The sequence below is a fragment of the Armigeres subalbatus genome, chromosome 3, assembly GCF_024139115.2.
Source record: "Armigeres subalbatus isolate Guangzhou_Male chromosome 3, GZ_Asu_2, whole genome shotgun sequence".
NCBI classification, from domain to species: Eukaryota; Metazoa; Arthropoda; class Insecta; order Diptera; family Culicidae; genus Armigeres; species Armigeres subalbatus.
Window position 1 is genome coordinate 39,549,876 of NC_085141.1, and position 16,921 is coordinate 39,566,796.

The 16,921-nt window shown below is 43.1% G+C and overlaps 2 protein-coding genes across 2 annotated transcripts in view; both read right to left on the bottom strand.

Moving 5' to 3' along the window:
* LOC134226164 (ATP-binding cassette sub-family A member 2) overlaps nt 1-16,921 on the bottom strand; it is a 122,855-nt gene that overhangs the window by 34,195 nt on the left and 71,739 nt on the right. The window contains exons 4-5 of the mRNA XM_062706759.1: nt 15,326-16,023; nt 1,810-2,748 (exon numbers count right to left, since the gene is read on the bottom strand). Of these exons, the coding sequence (XP_062562743.1) occupies nt 1,810-2,748; nt 15,326-16,023 (1,637 nt within the window). The remainder of the gene's footprint in view (nt 1-1,809; nt 2,749-15,325; nt 16,024-16,921) is intronic.
* Nucleotides 7,593-15,315, bottom strand: LOC134226166 (uncharacterized). Its single transcript, XM_062706762.1, has 2 exons — nt 13,676-15,315; nt 7,593-8,312 (listed from the first exon to the last, which is right to left on the bottom strand). The coding sequence occupies exons 1-2, from the start codon at nt 14,608-14,610 to the stop codon at nt 8,201-8,203; spliced, it is 1,047 nt and encodes a 348-aa protein (XP_062562746.1). The 5' UTR covers nt 14,611-15,315; the 3' UTR covers nt 7,593-8,200.

Sequence of the window (16,921 nt, forward strand, 5' to 3'; positions counted from 1 at the left end):
TATCTCGTGAAAATTCTATAGAATATTCTCTTGAATTCTATCAATTTAAATGTTTAAAAAAATAAACATTATTCCACATCTATACAACAAGGACATGATTGAATTTACAAACCTATTGGATTTTGAAATTTCTCGCTAATAATCATAATTTTTATATTGAAGACATCTGAAGACATATTTGAATGACTGTGAAGACATTTGAAAATATTCTCTGGCATCCCTGCGTGCAACGTAGCATTGCTGGTTGCAACATTGGAGGGTATGCGTGATCTTATACTGCACTTTGGAGGAATAGTTTGGAAGTTTTGAGGTTTATGTTGAGGTGCAGTAGGGTAATTTCCTGAGTTTTTGCGTAGTCAGTAGGCGGGCTGGATCGATCTCCTCTTCGGAGTATTTCAAATGGACTCGCCCTGAGGCAGTCTCAACCGGGCAAATTTAGACGCGTCGTGCGGTCTCCGAATGGAGTGGCGCTTAAGCCGCACGATTTCAAGAGCATCGCCCAGCGCCGACTACAAGTTTATTTTACTTAGCGAGTATTTCGTAGAATAGGAACGAGTGGCTGGATAGCATACATCATACCTTACAAAAACGAAGAATACGAAAGAACATTGTACTGTCAAGTATGATTCGTGCAGATAGTTATTTTCATATTTTCCGTGTAAGATTCGATCAATTTTAATAATGTGCGACTTTAAATATGTGAATGGAAATTTAGAACCATTAAGGTCACTCCTGACGGAATCCAAGTTTCAAAGTGCTCGCGTTTTCGGGGGCACACCACTCGATACGGAAGCAACGCACAACTGTCATTTTTAATATTTCACGCATGCTGCGACGCTAAATCAAACAAAAGCTAAATCAACAAAAATGACAGATGTGCGACGCCTCCGGATCGAGTGGTGTGCTCACGAAAACGCGAGCACTTTGAAACTTGGATTCCGTCCGGAGTGACCTTAAGTTGATATTGAAATATTTTGAATTTCGTTCGATTAAAGTTAAATTGATCAACTTTATCTTAACTTCAAAAAACGAATAAACTTACGAAGCGGATAAAATCTTGAGAAGTCTTAGGCTCGATGCCCACGTAGCGTCATTTCAACGCAGAGTGCACGTGGCGTCAAAAAGACGCAGGTGTGTACCGGGAAAAAGCGGTAACGCAGCGTCACCACGCCGATGCACACCAGCGTTATTTTAACGCTGCGTGCACGTGGCGTTGAAAAACCTTTACGTGGGCATCGGTCCTTAGATTTACAGATGGAAAATAGGATATTCAGATATTATCACTTAACTGAAGGATGGAGGAGTTGTTGTGCACAAGCATGCGGTAAAACAGTACTACACCTTTTATAACAGAATGTATTATAACGAAACCAAAAATACAATAAAGCAGTTATTGACTGACTGTAAACGCATAAGCTTGAGTTTTAATCCATGCGATGGATTCCTCTGCCAGACAGTCACTTTATGTCCACTTTGCTTTCGCAGGTCATAACAGTCATGTAGTTAAGAAATGCTTTAAGTACATAACCGATCAGCGTAATGTAAATTCTTAATGGGACTGTTATGGGACGCCCATGACTTGGTATTTTTTTCCCTCATGGACATACAAAATTTTAATGATTTATCATTTATGGAGGACATTAGAAATGAACACTACTCATTGCGTTAACTCAAATGTGATGAAAAGTTTAATGGGACTGCTTTGCCAGTGGGGGCTATAATAGTCGTCGTGGAACTACGTACAAACGTTTGTAATTTTACTGCTATACAATTCAGCGTTGACAAAACGTATTATGAAAAGATATTTACCTAATAATCCGAAGCATTCGCCACGTTTCACCGCAAAGCTCACCCCCTTGACTGCCGGTAAGTTCAAATACCACTTCTTCAACCCATGGACAGCAATCGTGTGAGAGGCGAATTCCGGTGGATCCTTGGAAACCATTTCACTGACCAGCTTGGATTCAGCATCGACATCATCATCTATATCTGCGTCCATTATTTCGTAATTCGAATCCGGTTGGTCGACCGCGAGCGCTTTTCGACGCTTTCTTTGCATACATAGTATACGATTTCGCAGCTCCTTAGATACACGTATCTTTGAATCGATTATCCTGCTTCTGCGATACATATTTTCTACCACTTCATTAAGAACGCACATAAAAGATATCATCAACAGTGGCATCATGCAGTACACATTGTACAAACCCAATCGAGGAGTGGCGGCAGTCGCAGTGGGGTTATCGATTGTGTTTTCCATTAGCAAAGCGTGCATTTTTGTGAGCTTCTGATTTTCATAAACCACACGAAGGGAATGTTTCAATCCAAATTCCGGCACGAGATGGAGTAAGAATATCACTCCGCTATTTTCACGAATCCGATCATAGCCGTCGGAGAGCAAAAACACTCCACAAACCCCAACAATCATAAGGTAGCTCATGAAAGTGACGGCGGTGTCCATTTTGTCCACGCATTGGCTGACGATGTATATCATCGGTAGAGCTGCAATACCGTACAGAAGCAGAACCGTCAGGATTTGCCCGTGCTCGCTGGTGCTGAAGAGTCGCTCGCGATCCAAACTTTGGGCAGCCCCAAATACCACCAAACAGATCACTATGTGTAGCGCATAGTCTACCAGGAATGTTCCACCCCAGTAGACGTATCGATTGATGTTTTGGAGTTTCTTGAAACCTGTTGCGGCCTCCAGATAGGGCAGTTGCAGATATTGCAGGATGTAGAGCATGAAAACTGTAATTGGAAAAGTTTGTTGTTATTCAGTATGAAAATAAGTCACAGATGATGAAAAATATTGAACGAAAATGTTGGTAGAATGTCAAAGATGGTCGTGCGTTTAAAAATGCTACTCTATGCTTGCTTATTCGCGGTATGCTTCACCTCCTCCACGTACACCCGTTCGTCATCTGCACCCCATCATAGATAGTACGCAGCAATTTCTTTTCGCGTTGGTCTTCCACGAGCATCGTCCAAACCTTGTGTTCGGACTATAGGTCTAATGAACGTTTTGTAGATAGTCAGATTGGTATGGCGGCGAACTGAATTCGATAGTTGCGTCTTGAGGAGTCCAAAGTATTCCCAGGCACGATGCATCTCTGAATTTCTTTCCGACGGTCACCAGTGTGGCCATGTATACGAATTCGTCAACCACCTCAACAACGGCATCACCGATACAAACTCGTGGTGGGTGGCTTATTTAATATTCTCTAGAGCTTCTTTCTATTATTCGACGTATTAGTGTATTAATAGCTTTCCTTTTCAGTCTGATCTGTGCCCCAGCTACATAAAGGGCGATAAACTGGATTGCAGCAATCACATTTCTGAATGCCGCCTTCAAGGTACTCTCCCAAATATTATGCCGTCGACCAATTGCAAAAGAGTTCGTGGGGTAGTACCAGGCGGGATTCATGGGTGAACGCTATACCACGAACCAGGTGTTCGCCGTACGCCAGAGATATTGCAGAAATGCTGCGAATACAATGTGCCCTGGTAGTTGGTCATACTCAGGGGCTTTATTATTTTTCGGCCAGCCAAATTCCTCCTGGATTACTTGGAGATCCGGAGGAGGTTTGCCGTCATTTCATTTCATTTATTTAGCTTACACCTTCTTTCGTTAGCCGTGCGATAAATTGTGTTCGATTCCCGGTCCGGTCTAGGAAATTTGCGGCTAAGCAATTGTCTCGACTTCCCTGGGCATAAACGTATCATCGTGTTAGGCTCATGCAAGATTTGCAGAAATCGCTCTCAATAGATAACGAACAAAGAGAGGCAAAAACTGTTCCGAATCATAACAAGCCATGATAACAAATTTATCAAACTTGTATACAAGTGCGAAAAACAGAATCGGATAGGCAGCCTCCACAGAAAAATGGTGATTCTCGCTTTGTTTTTGCTCCTTTCGTGTAGGTTACTGCACATCTGTGTAGAACAAGTTTAAATGCATCATCAGAGCAAGTACTCCCCGCATTGGAAGCTTTCTAAAAGAAATTTATCATGGGGTATAGCCTCCCGAATCAGTTCTCTATCATGACAGCTTGCGAAAAAAGTCTCTCGCGGTATGCTACATAAGTGAGAGACTTGTTCTTTCTCTTTGGGATTCAATTCCTGGTCTCATGATTAAGGTGGACCACTCTTGTATGAAAAAATTCAAAATCATTTTTTCGAGACGTATTAATACCCCCTGAAAATAAAGTTTGTTGCTCCCTACTGTAAAAATTTCAGCCAAATCCGTCAAGTCTAAGAGACAAAATCACTCGCGGTTTTCGGGACCCTCTTCGCAATAATGTAAAGATTGTAAATACCACTAATGAGCGGAATTGAATGGCTACAGCGCCACCTAGAGATAAAAAGTGGAAAGTGTGCATTTTCCCATATATTTTGTCGATTTTTTCCATATTAACTTTACGCTCGTTGAGCATCCACTTAGACTTGACGGATCTGGCTGTAGCAGTAGCAGTAGCTTCTGGGAGCAAAAAATGATTTTAATTTTTTTCATATGTGTGGTTGACCCTACTCATGATATCCAAAGGAACTAATGGTAATTTGACTTAGAAACCACGCAGTTCATCTGAAAGTCCACCAACTTGTCTTTGCGCCCGTCATAATTCGAACAAACTGGAGTGTTCACCCGGAATCTTCACACAGTTTTCGTCGTTGTTTTGATCAGTACCGCTATTTATACCCTTTGAAAAATGGCTTATACCAACTCTCAAAGGCGCGCCCCTCAATCAGTTTCGGCTCAACAATAAGTGGGATAATACTGATTTTGACCATGCATCGGTACTGGAGTTCAAACATATTTTTGCTTCTTCTTATGAGTTCCGAATTCGTTTTTGTATAGAGATCTGATTTCATCGCGTTTGGCATTTCCGAATCTCACCTTTACACAGAGCTCTAATCAGTCAGAGGGTTCAGCAGATCCACCAAATTCGTATCCGCTTCATTCCTAATTAATCAGCGCCCTGGAGCTTGGAGATTCATGTCGTCGGCTTCGAAAACCACCCTAAGGTTGAGTTACGTTTTTACAATTTACTCCATTGACTCCATCCAAAAGGAGCAAAAAATGGGTCATCTAAAAGCAAATTATAGTCGTTCCATACTCTTCCGACCATCACTCATAAGTTTTAACAAGAATAGTAAGAACTAGAGCACAGTGTGGTAGATCTTACTCCGTAATGCAACACGAAGAGTGTCTACCCAGCATTACAAGCTCCGTTAACTGCCTGGCTAATTGTTTCACCCCCCAGGCCATTCATCCCCTCAGCACGGGTCGCCTGACACCTTGGGATTCGGGGTTAGGGACGTCATATTGTCAGCTTCAGTGTTGTACCGAGCCTGGCGATATGACCGGATTTATACCGTTACGCACTACTTCAGAGTATCCATATCCCAGCGTAACGGGACCATCACCAGATAGTGGTCAGATTCGATGTTCGCGCCACGATATGTCCTGACGTCGATAATGTCGGAGAAGTGCCGTCCATCAATAAGGACGCAGTCGATTTGTGATCTTACCTGCAGTGGTGATCTCCAGGTGTACCGATACGGAAGGAAAGTAGATTCTGCGAATGGCCATATTCTTGGAGGCGGCAAAATCAATTAGTCAATAGGTCGTTTCCATGAGCGTTCAAATCTTTTACGATAATTTTGTCGTCGTGGCTTGGGCAGCTGTTGTACTCACATTCCAGCTGCGCGTAGACGCGTCCTTATCATCATCATTCTCACATTGATCGTCCACCACCCGATCACGCGTCTTTACATATCGCCCATCATTAAGAAAGGGGCTGTCCAAATACCACGGGGACAGGTTTGATCATTTTTAGATACGTCCCTCCCCCAGCGTGGAAAATTGTTCATGTAAAATTTCAAAAATGTGTATGATTCGTGGTGTTTAATATCCGAAGTAATGATCTTCGATCTGCTCCGAAATTGAAGTTGAGTTTGTGTTCTAGCCATATTCCTAGCAGTTTTGTATTTTTTGTTAGTTTATTTGGTTCTTTATCAAGTATGGCAGGAGGCTGTTTTAGAAGTTTTTTCCGGTTTCCAATGTGCATAATTGACGACTTTTGAGTAGAGATGGTGAATCCAGTTTCAGTGCACCAGTCTTTAATTCGGTCTAGGATTTTTTGTATCTTAAAGCGGGTCCATCTGGCGCATCTTGTGATTACGGCGATGGTGATGTCGTCTGCATATAGTTTGATAATGGTGTTTTTGGGTATCCAATCGTTTATGCTATTGATAGCAACTAGGAAGAATGTGACAGCAAGTACTGATCCTTGTGGTACTCCGTTTTTTTTTAATTTGTTCAGAGGAGAAATGCCCTTGATAAAGCACTTTGAAACGTCTTTCTTCGAGAAACTTTTGGCAAAAGGTAGCCATGTGTCCCCCTATGCCAGCTTTTGACAGATTTTTTAGTATCAGATAGCGCCAGGTTCTATCGTATGCCTTTTCTAAGTCCAGGAAAAGAAGTTCTGCGTGTTTTTTCTCATTTATGGCTTGGGTGCATATGTCTTCTATCTCTGTAAGGGGATCAGTTGTTTGCTTTCCTTTCCGGAAAGCGAATTGATTAGGTCCCAGGACTGATTTATTTTCGAGTTTGTTCATTAGTCTGCGATTGACCATTCTTTCGAAAAGTTTCATCACACACCTTGTAAGGTATATGGGTCGAAGATTTTTTGGATCGTTTGTGTGTTTTCCTGGTTTAGGGATTGGGATTAGGTGAGATTCTCTCCAGGTGTTGGGGAATATTCCATTGATCCAAATGTTATTGTATGATGCAAGTAATTTCTTCTTGATAAATAGTGGAAGTCTTTTCAGCATTTGATTGTGGATGTCATCAGGACCAGGTGAGGATCCTTTCAGTGTGTCCATATGGTATATAAGCTCTTCCAAAGTAAATTCCTTGTTGTACAGTAAATATCTTGCTGTGGGGAAATTGATTGGCTGCTGTTCTTCAGCATTCTTTTTAGTAATGAAGGTGAGTGGCTGTCTGATGATTCTTTGGTGAAGTGTTTGGCAAGGTGTTCCGCAATCTGTTGAGGGTCAGTTATGTTGTTATTATCTGATGTTATCGTCCAGATGTTTTCTGATGATTTTTTTCCTGATATGCTTCTGATCTACCAAACTTCTTTTGGGGTTGAGTTCATTTATCTCAGAAGTGAATTTTTCCCACGATTTCTGTTTCTCTTCTTCGATGATTTTCCTTGCTTCGTATCTGTGTTTACGAAAGTTGTCGTGGATCATTTGGTAATCAGGGTGGTCAATAGGTGTGTCTTTTAATTTTCTGAGAGATTTTCGCCTTTGTTTCACTGCTTCCCGGGTATTGTTATTCCACCAGGGTACGGATTTTTTTGATACCACTTCTGATGTTCTTGGGATTGATGCTAGTGCGGCATGTCTGATGTAAGTAGTCAGATCTTCTATTGAGTATTCCCCAGTTGGGTTTATTCGAGAATCTATTCGAATTTTTTCCAGTCCGCGGAGTCGATTTTCCATTTGGGGTGTTGTTTTCTAGAGCAGTTAACCTGACGAGTTTCTATTTAAATAGGAAAATGATCGCTGCTATGCTGGTCGTTTATTATGATCCCATCTAATTTTGCTTCTAGTTCAGGGCTGCATATTGTTACATAGATTGCTGATGTGCTGTTCATATCGTTTCTTTTGGCTTGTTTGGCCATCATTAATAATCCATGGTCTTCTATTATTTTGATAATTTCTTTACCTCTGGAATCTTGGTGTTTCAAATCCCATTGCGCGTGGTGAGCGTTAAGGTCACCGGCCATTATTAGTGGCTTCGGTAAAGTGTATAGCACTTTGTCAAATTCTTTAGTATCCAATGTTATATTTGGCGGAATGTATATTGAAGCGATTGTCATTTTGAAGGGTGTATTTACCTCTATAGCGATGATTTCCAGGTCTGTTTGTATTTGTACTGGGGTGAAAGGGATTCCCTTCTTTATAAGCATAGCTACCCCTCCTTGACCAGATGGTCGATGCTGAAATATCGAGTTGTATCCTTTTATATTAAAAGCTGTCTTGGGATTTGTCTTGGTTTCTTGTATGGCCAGAAAAAGAGGCTGATGTTCACTTATTAGTAGTTAAAGTTCTGCGTGTTCGCTCCATATACCGTTACAGTTCCATTGTATAAGCGTGGTCATATTCAGATTTGATTTTATTGTTGCTATTATCAGTTATCGTCGTTTAATTCCTCTGTTTCCATGTCTGAGGAATCCGTTTTTCTTTGTTTGTTGTTGTTTATTCGGTTGCTTTTCCTTCTTGGTGTGCCTTCTCTGGTTTCTCTGTCGGGAGATGATTCGATCGGTTTGTCACATTTAACACGTACGTCCCCAACCCCCATTTTACGACAAAACTCAAAATTCAAAACCATGCAGCTCAGCCAATTTCTAACGGATTTTCAAGCAATCTTCTGGAATCGATCACAAAATTCCTATAGTTTTAGGAACCGAGGTCAATTTTTGTGCAATGGCCATGGTTCCGGAGATATTCCGGGGAGTACTGGGGTTACCTCCCTCCCGGAAAAAATGGTCACTGGCAGATCGGCTTCGAAATCCATCGTGCGACATGTCAAACTTCATGATTTTGCAAAACAAGTACACTGGAGTACATTTCAACGACTTTCGATCGAATTGTCCACCCACCGGGTGCTTCCAGGGCCTGGTTCCCTTGGGGAAGTGGCCAATATCCGTCCAATCTTGGAACCCATCTTGCGACATATCAAACTTCATGATTTTGCAAAACAAGTACACTGGAGTACATTTCGGCGACTTTCGATCGAATTGGCCACCCTCCGGGTGCTTCCAGGGCCTGGTTCCCTTGGGGAAGTGGCCAATATCCGTTCAATCTTGGAACCCATCTTGCGACATGTCAAACTTCATGATTTTGCAAAACAAGCACACTGGAGTACATTTCGGCGACTTTCGATCGATTTGGCCACCCTCCGGGTGCTTCCAGGGCCTGGTTCCCTTGGGGAAATGGCCAATATCCGTCCAATCTTGGAACCCATCTTGCGATATATCAAACTTTATGATTTTGCAAAACAAGTACACTGGAGTACATTTCGGCGACTTTCGATCGAATTGGCCACCCTCCGGGTGCTTCCAGGGCCTGGTTCCCTTGGGGAAGTGGCCAATATCCGTTCAATCTTGGAACCCATCTTGCGACATGTCAAACTTCATGGTTTTGCAAAACAAGTATACTGAAGTACATTTCGGCGATTTTCGATCGAATTGGCCACCCTCCGGGTACTGCCAGGGCCTTGTTCCCTTGGGAAAGTGGTCAATATTCGTCCAATCTTGGAACCCATCTTGCGACATGTCAAACTTCATGATTTTGCAAAACAAGTACACTGGAGTATATTTCGGCGACTTTCGATCGAATTGGCCACCCTCCGGATGCTTTCAGGGCCTGGTTCCCTTGGGGAAGTGGCCAATATCCGTTCAATCTTGGAACCCATCTTGCGGCATGTCAAACTTCGTGATTTTGAAAAGCAAGTACACTGGAGTACATTTCGGCGATTTTCGATTGAATTGGCCACTCTTTGGGTACTTCCAGGGCCTGGTTCTCTTGGGGATGTGGCCAATATTTGTCCAAACTTGGAACCCATCTTGCGACATGTCAAACTTCATGATTTTGCAAAACAAGTAAACTGGAATCCATTTCGGTAGTTTTCGATCGGATTGGCCACCTTCCGGGTACTTCCATGCGCTGATTGATATTTTGCCGGCGGTGGCCTGATAGATCATTTGCAGCCAGTGGCGGCGGTGTGGCGCCATCACGCCTTTGGTGATTGGCGGCGGCGTGGTTCGGCGTGAACCAGTTTCAAGCGCCAAAATTTCTTCAGAAGTATCTCCAGGAATTCTTCCAGAAGTTCCTCTACGAGTTTTTTCAAAAGTCAAGAAATCCTTTGGACATTTCTCCAGATATTTCTCCATAAGTGCCTCTGGGAAATTCTTCCAGATACTCCTCCCGGATTTCGTCTGGAAGTTCATTTAGGAAGCTTTTCCAAGAATTCCTCCAGGAATTCCTACGGAAGTTCCTCCAGGAATTCCTACGGAAGATCCTCCAGGAATTTCTTCGGAAGTTCCTCCAGGAATTCCTACGGAAGTTCCTCCAGGAATTCCTACGGAAGTTTCTCCAAGAATTCCTACGGAAGTTCCTCCAGGAATACCTACGGAAGTTCCTCCAGGAATTCCTACGGAAGTTCCTCCAGGAATTCCTACGGAGGTTCCTCCACAAAATTCCTACGGAAGTTCCTCCAGGAATTCCTCCGGAAGTTCCTCCAGGAATTCTTCCGGAAGTTCCTCCAGGAATTCATCCGGAAGTTCGTCCATGAGTTCCTCCGGAAGTTCCTCCAGGAATTACTCCGGAATTTCTTCCAGGAATTCCTCCGGAATTTCCTCCAGGAATTCCTCCGGAATTTCCTCCAGGAATTCCTCCGGAATTTCCTCCAGGAATTCCTCCGGAATTTCCTCCAAGAATTCCTCCGGAATTTCCTCCTGGAATTCCTTCGGAATTTCCTCCTGGAATTCCTTCGGAATTTCCTCCTGGAATTCCTCCGGAATTTCCTCCTGGAATTCCTCCTGAATTTCCTCCAGAATTTCCTCCAGGAATTCCTCCGGAATTTCCTCCAGGAATTCCTCCGGAATTTCCTCCAGGAATTCCTCCGGAATTTCCTCCAGGAATTCCTCCCGAAGTTCCTCCAGGAATTCATCCGGAAGTTCCAGTTATTCCTCCGGGATTTTCTCCAGGAATTCCTCCGGAAGTTCTTCCAGTAATTCCTTTAGAAGTTCCTACATTCATTCTTCCGGAAGTTTCCCCAATACTTTCTCCGGAAATTTTTCTAGTAATTCCTCTGGAAGTTCCTTCAGTAATTCCTCCGGAAATTCGTACCGGAATTCTTCCGGAAGTTCCTTCAGGAATTCCTGCCGAAGTTCCTCCGGGAATTCGTCCGGACGTTCCTTCAGGATTTATCCAATATGCTCCACCAGGAAATTCCTCCAGGAATCCGGAAAATCCTCCAGAAATTTGGTGGTCAATTCCAGTTTCCAGAGGAATTCCTGGAGGAACTTCCGGAGCAATTCCTGGAGGAACTTCTGGAAGAATTCATGGAGAAACCTTCGGAGGAATTCCTGGAGAAACTACCGGAGGAATTCTCGGAGGAACCTCCGGAGGAACTCCTGGAGGAACTTCCAGATGAATTCTAAAATAGCTTCCGGAGGAATTCCTGAAGGAACTTCCAGACGAAATCAAAGAGGAGTTTCTGGAGTAACTTCCCAGAGGCACTTACGGAGGAATGTCCAAAGGAATTTCTTGACGATCTTTTTAAAAAAAACTAGTGGAGGAACTTCTGGAAGAATTCCTTGATGAATTTCTGAAGAAATTTTGGCGCTTGAACTGGTTTACGCCGATCCACTCCACCGCTGATCACTAACGGCGTGACGCCGCCGCTGCTGCCTGAAAATGATCTATCACGACACCGCCGGTAAAATATCAATCAGCGCACAGGTCTACCTGGAAGTACCCGGAAGGTGGCCAATTCGATCGAAAATCACCGAAATGGACTTCAGTATACTTGTTTTGCAAAATCATGAAGTTTGACATGTCGCAGGATGGGTTCCAAGATTGAACGGATATTGGCCACTTCCCCAAGGGAACCAGGCCCTGGAAGCACCCGGAGGGTGGCCAATTCGATCGAATGTCGCCGAAATGTACTCCAGTGTACTTGTTTTGCAAAATCATGAAGTTTGATATGTCGCAAAATGGGTTCCAAGATTAAACGGATATGTGCCACTTCCGCAAGGGAACCAGGCCCTGAAAGCATCCGGAGGGTGGCCAATTCGATCGAAAGTCGCCGAAATATACTCCAGTGTACTTGTTTTGCAAAATCATGAAGTTTGACATGTCGCAAGATGGGTTCCAAGATTGGACGAATATTGACCACTTCCCCAAGGGAACCAGGCCCTGGAAGTACCCGGAAGGTGGCCAATTCGATCGAAAATCACCGAAATGGACTTCAGTATACTTGTTTTGCAAAATCATGAAGTTTGACATGTCGCAGGATGGGTTCCAAGATTGAACGGATATTGGCCACTTCCCCAAGGGAACCAGGCCCTGGAAGCACCCGGAGGGTGGCCAATTCGATCGAATGTCGCCGAAATGTACTCCAGTGTACTTGTTTTGCAAAATCATGAAGTTTGATATGTCGCAAAATGGGTTCCAAGATTAAACGGATATTGGCCACTTCCGCAAGGGAACCAGGCCCTGAAAGCATCCGGAGGGTGGCCAATTCGATCGAAAGTCGCCGAAATATACTCCAGTGTACTTGTTTTGCAAAATCATGAAGTTTGACATGTCGCAAGATGGGTTCCAAGATTGGACGAATATTGACCACTTTCCCAAGGGAACAAGGCCCTGGCAGTACCCGGAGGGTGGCCAATTCGATCGAAAATCGCCGAAATGTACTTCAGTATACTTGTTTTGCAAAACCATGAAGTTTGACATGTCGCAAGATGGGTTCCAAGATTGAACGGATATTGGCCACTTCCCCAAGGGAACCAGGCCCTGGAAGCACCCGGAGGGTGGCCAATTCGATCGAAAGTCGCCGAAATGTACTCCAGTGTACTTGTTTTGCAAAATCATGAAGTTTGATATGTCGCAAGATGGGTTCCAAGATTGGACGGATATTGGCCACTTCCCCAAGGGAACCAGGCCCTGGAAGCACCCGGTGGGTGGACAATTCGATCGAAAGTCGTTGAAATGTACTCCAGTGTACTTGTTTTGCAAAATCATGAAGTTTGATATGTCGCAAAATGGGTTCCAAGATTAAACGGATATTGGCCACTTCCGCAAGGGAACCAGGCCCTGAAAGCATCCGGAGGGTGGCCAATTCGATCGAAAGTCGCCGAAATATACTCCAGTGTACTTGTTTTGCAAAATCATGAAGTTTGACATGTCGCAAGATGGGTTCCAAGATTGGACGAATATTGACCACTTTCCCAAGGGAACAAGGCCCTGGCAGTACCCGGAGGGTGGTCAATTCGATCGAAAATCGCCGAAATGTACTTCAGTATACTTGTTTTGCAAAACCATGAAGTTTGACATGTCGCAAGATGGGTTCCAAGATTGAACGGATATTGGCCACTTCCCCAAGGGAACCAGGCCCTGGAAGCACCCGGAGGGTGGCCAATTCGATCGAAAGTCGCCGAAATGTACTCCAGTGTACTTGTTTTGCAAAATCATGAAGTTTGATATGTCGCAAGATGGGTTCCAAGATTGGACGGATATTGGCCACTTCCCCAAGGGAACCAGGCCCTGGAAGCACCCGGTGGGTGGACAATTCGATCGAAAGTCGTTGAAATGTACTCCAGTGTACTTGTTTTGCAAAATCATGAAGTTTGACATGTCGCTCGATGGATTTCGAAGTCGATCTGCCAGTGACCATTTTTCCGGGAGGAGGTAACCCCAGTACTCTCCGGAATATCTCCGGAACCATGGCCATTGCACAAAAATTGACCTCGGTTCCTAAAACTATAGGAATTTTGTGATCGATTCCAGAAGATTGCTTGAAAATCCGTTAGAAATTGGCTGAGCAGCGTGGTTTTGAATTTTGAGTTTTGTCGTAAAATGGGGGTTGGGGACGTACGTGTTAATTTTTTTTCCATGTTTGTCTTTAGTTGTGATCGTTTTCTGGGTCTGCGGCTCAATGTTTTTTGTTAGTTTTTCTATTAATTCATCCTTTTTCTGCAGCTCGTTTGTTAGCTTGCCACAGTGCGTTTTCATTTCTTCGATATCTTTTTGCATTTTCTCTTCAGTGATCTTTATATTCTTTTCTTTATCTTTGAGGTATTTATACCAGTTTTTAATATTTGCTTCTTTTTCGTTGAGCGCTTCCATTCGTTCCGAGATAACTTTCATTTTTTCCGAGATAAAGCTCATTTTCTCCTCCAGCTCCTTTTCCCACTGTTTTCTTGCATTTTCGACAATGGTTTGGACATCGCCTGTAACTTTTGCGTAACTTGATTTTTCGTTGTTGTTGATAAGTTGTTTCCGGGCTGCGGTGTATGAAATGTTTTTGTCCGTTTTTATTATTATTTGCTGCTCTTGCCTGAAAATTGGACATGCCTTGCTGGTCGAGATATGATTTTCGTCGCAGTTTATGCACTTTATTTCTTTCGAGCATTCATCACTTTCCAGATGTGCCTTTTCGCCACAGGTTCGGCAGCGTTCTTTTTTTTTGCAAAATTTACTGTGCTGATACTCGTAACACCGGTAGCATTGCGTTGGTCGGGGGTAGTACTTTTCGGTTCTGCAAACGCGGTATCCAATTTTCAGTTTTTCTGGTGGTGAAGGCTGGGAGAACGTGAGGATCACGACTCCGGTGTTGAATTTCGTTTTTTTGTCGTCGTTCATTCTGCTGATTTGTTTAACTTCAGTCACACCTTGTGTGTTTGTTTGTTTTTGTTTTGTTTTTATATCGTCTTCAGTATCGATTGCGAGCTCCCGACAGACAACGACAGCGCGGGACGTATTCCGTTTGGTATCCCAGCTGATCGGTGTTCCATCTGCTAATTCCTTCATGTTTTCAACTAATTTCCTTGCATTTTTCTCATTCAGAATTACGGTCAACGTTACGGTCAACTGCCTTCGCGGTGCACTACTTAGATTGAAAGCGAATAATTAATTACGTCCGTTCTCAATGACGATCGCAGGAGTTTTGGTATATGGTAAAGCTGTTCCCATGCTCGTGTGTGTTGCCGCACCATTGATCCCTTCCAACGAACCTCCTGCAGCGCTACGATGCCGAATCCACGGTCCTCGAACACATTGGCGAGTATGCGTGTATTCCCGATGAAGTTGGGAGATTTTCAGTTCCACAAACCAAGTTTCCAATCGCTAGTCCCTTTTCGTCGCTGTGGCCTTGTCGATTGTTTCAGTCCGTATTCTCTCGCTGATTATTCGCTGCTGTTTTTTTAAGCTGGTATGCAGCGCCTGATACACCCGGTTCTTTTTTTAAACGGGTAGGTTTTAGTTGATTACGATCTTTAGCGTTGACGAAACTATGAGTTAACCCCATGAAAAAATGCACAAAAAATCAAAGAAAATTCAGGTGGTACATATTTCAAAAGCTGTGAAAAATCAGGTTAACCGGGAAGTTGAAGAATACCAATCGTGTAAAAAAAATATTGGGTCAACCATTATTCCCTTTAATTATCCGTGCTTTACTGGATTACTACGATTGTATCTGGATGCGATCCCATGAAATATAGATACAAGAACCTGAGAAAAAGCTTACCTAATGAGATCGCTTCTGTAAACACGTACGGCGTGATTGAATCCAACTGCATTCTTCTGGTGGATGGACTGTTTTTCACCAGAACCTCAACTCTTGGATAGCCGTAATAATGCAGGAGCAAATTGCTCCCAATATTGTTGGCAATTCCTGAACTGTGCAATAGGTTGTTGTTATGAAGTATCTTCAGGCTTCCCTGGGACACGTTGAACTCAACGGCTGCAACCAAGTTGTGACGATAGCGCATTATATTTCGTTGCGACTCTTGCAGTAGATAATCATCAATATTTTGCTCTTCTAACAGCACCAGGTCCAAATCGCGGAAGTAGGTTTCATTTTTGATGGTCTCAAGAACGACCGGACGGTCGTTTCCATTCAGGATAATAACTGCAAATGCTTGTTGAACCGAGGAATGGTGTAGATTGACAGCACTATAGTGTTTCAAGGAGTAACCGCCGCTAAGTATAAAGGACAGAATCGTTGCTACGATCGGGAGAGTAGACATGGTGAGATAGATGTGCCAATTTCGATGAATGTGCAAATATTTTTTGTAAGCAATCGCTTTGAATTGTGAAATCGGCTGTGGACTGATCGGCTTTGTAGGTTGTTGACTAATCGACACTGAGTGTTGAGATCTCTCAGGAGAATCCACGAGATCGAGACTTCTCTCATTTTGTATAGCTTTATTTTCCGACGATGACCTGTGGAGAAAAAAAATATATTGTTAAACAAAACTAAATGGTTATTATGCCTTTTTCGATTCAATATGTTGAATTCGAATTAATCTTGTAAATGCAGTGCAAATTGCCTACATTTTGGCGGTTAAAATGCAATTCTAGCACGCTGCTTTGAAATTACTCAATTATGAGAGTAATGGGTTGCGCCATGGCTAAAATGATTAATGATGCAATAGAGATGAGTGACGTTCAGCGCTCGCACACTAATGTGCAATTCTCGGGTACTTATTCAAAAGGACGTATGTGATTTTGTAAACAAAGATTCAAACGTCGATTTGTCCGATCTGATAGCCCTCCCACGCATACCATCGCCACAGACAGGTAGGGGAAGCCTTCGGCTACCTGTTGGTGGTGTTGGTTTGCGTGGGAGTCCCATCAGATTGGATAAATCGACGTCTCAATCTTTGTTTACAAAATCACATACGTCCTTTTGAATAAGTTCCCGAGAATTCGTCATATGTAAATACATGTTTGTTTTCCTTCTGCTCATAACCTCAAAAATGATCGGGTCATCACAATGATTTCAAAAGAGTCAAAAAATATATGGAAATATACTCATTTTGACCCAATCTTTGCTGAGTTGCCATCTAGAAGTGTTTGAACTATCACCTGGCAAATATTCAACGCGTTGAATCACCTGTTGTGATAGTTGTGAATCTGATTATGGAACTTCTTATCATCTGATATGTAACTGCCCAGTCTATGCACATTTGCGTTTCCAAATATTTGGTAAACACTTACTTAGTGAAATTGACTTCAGAAACCTGAACCTTCAGAAACCCGTACCTTCAAAGTATTTTGTTGTTCATAATCCGTTGTGGTAAGGAGCTATATAAGCTCTTGTACGCTTATGCGTTGTATT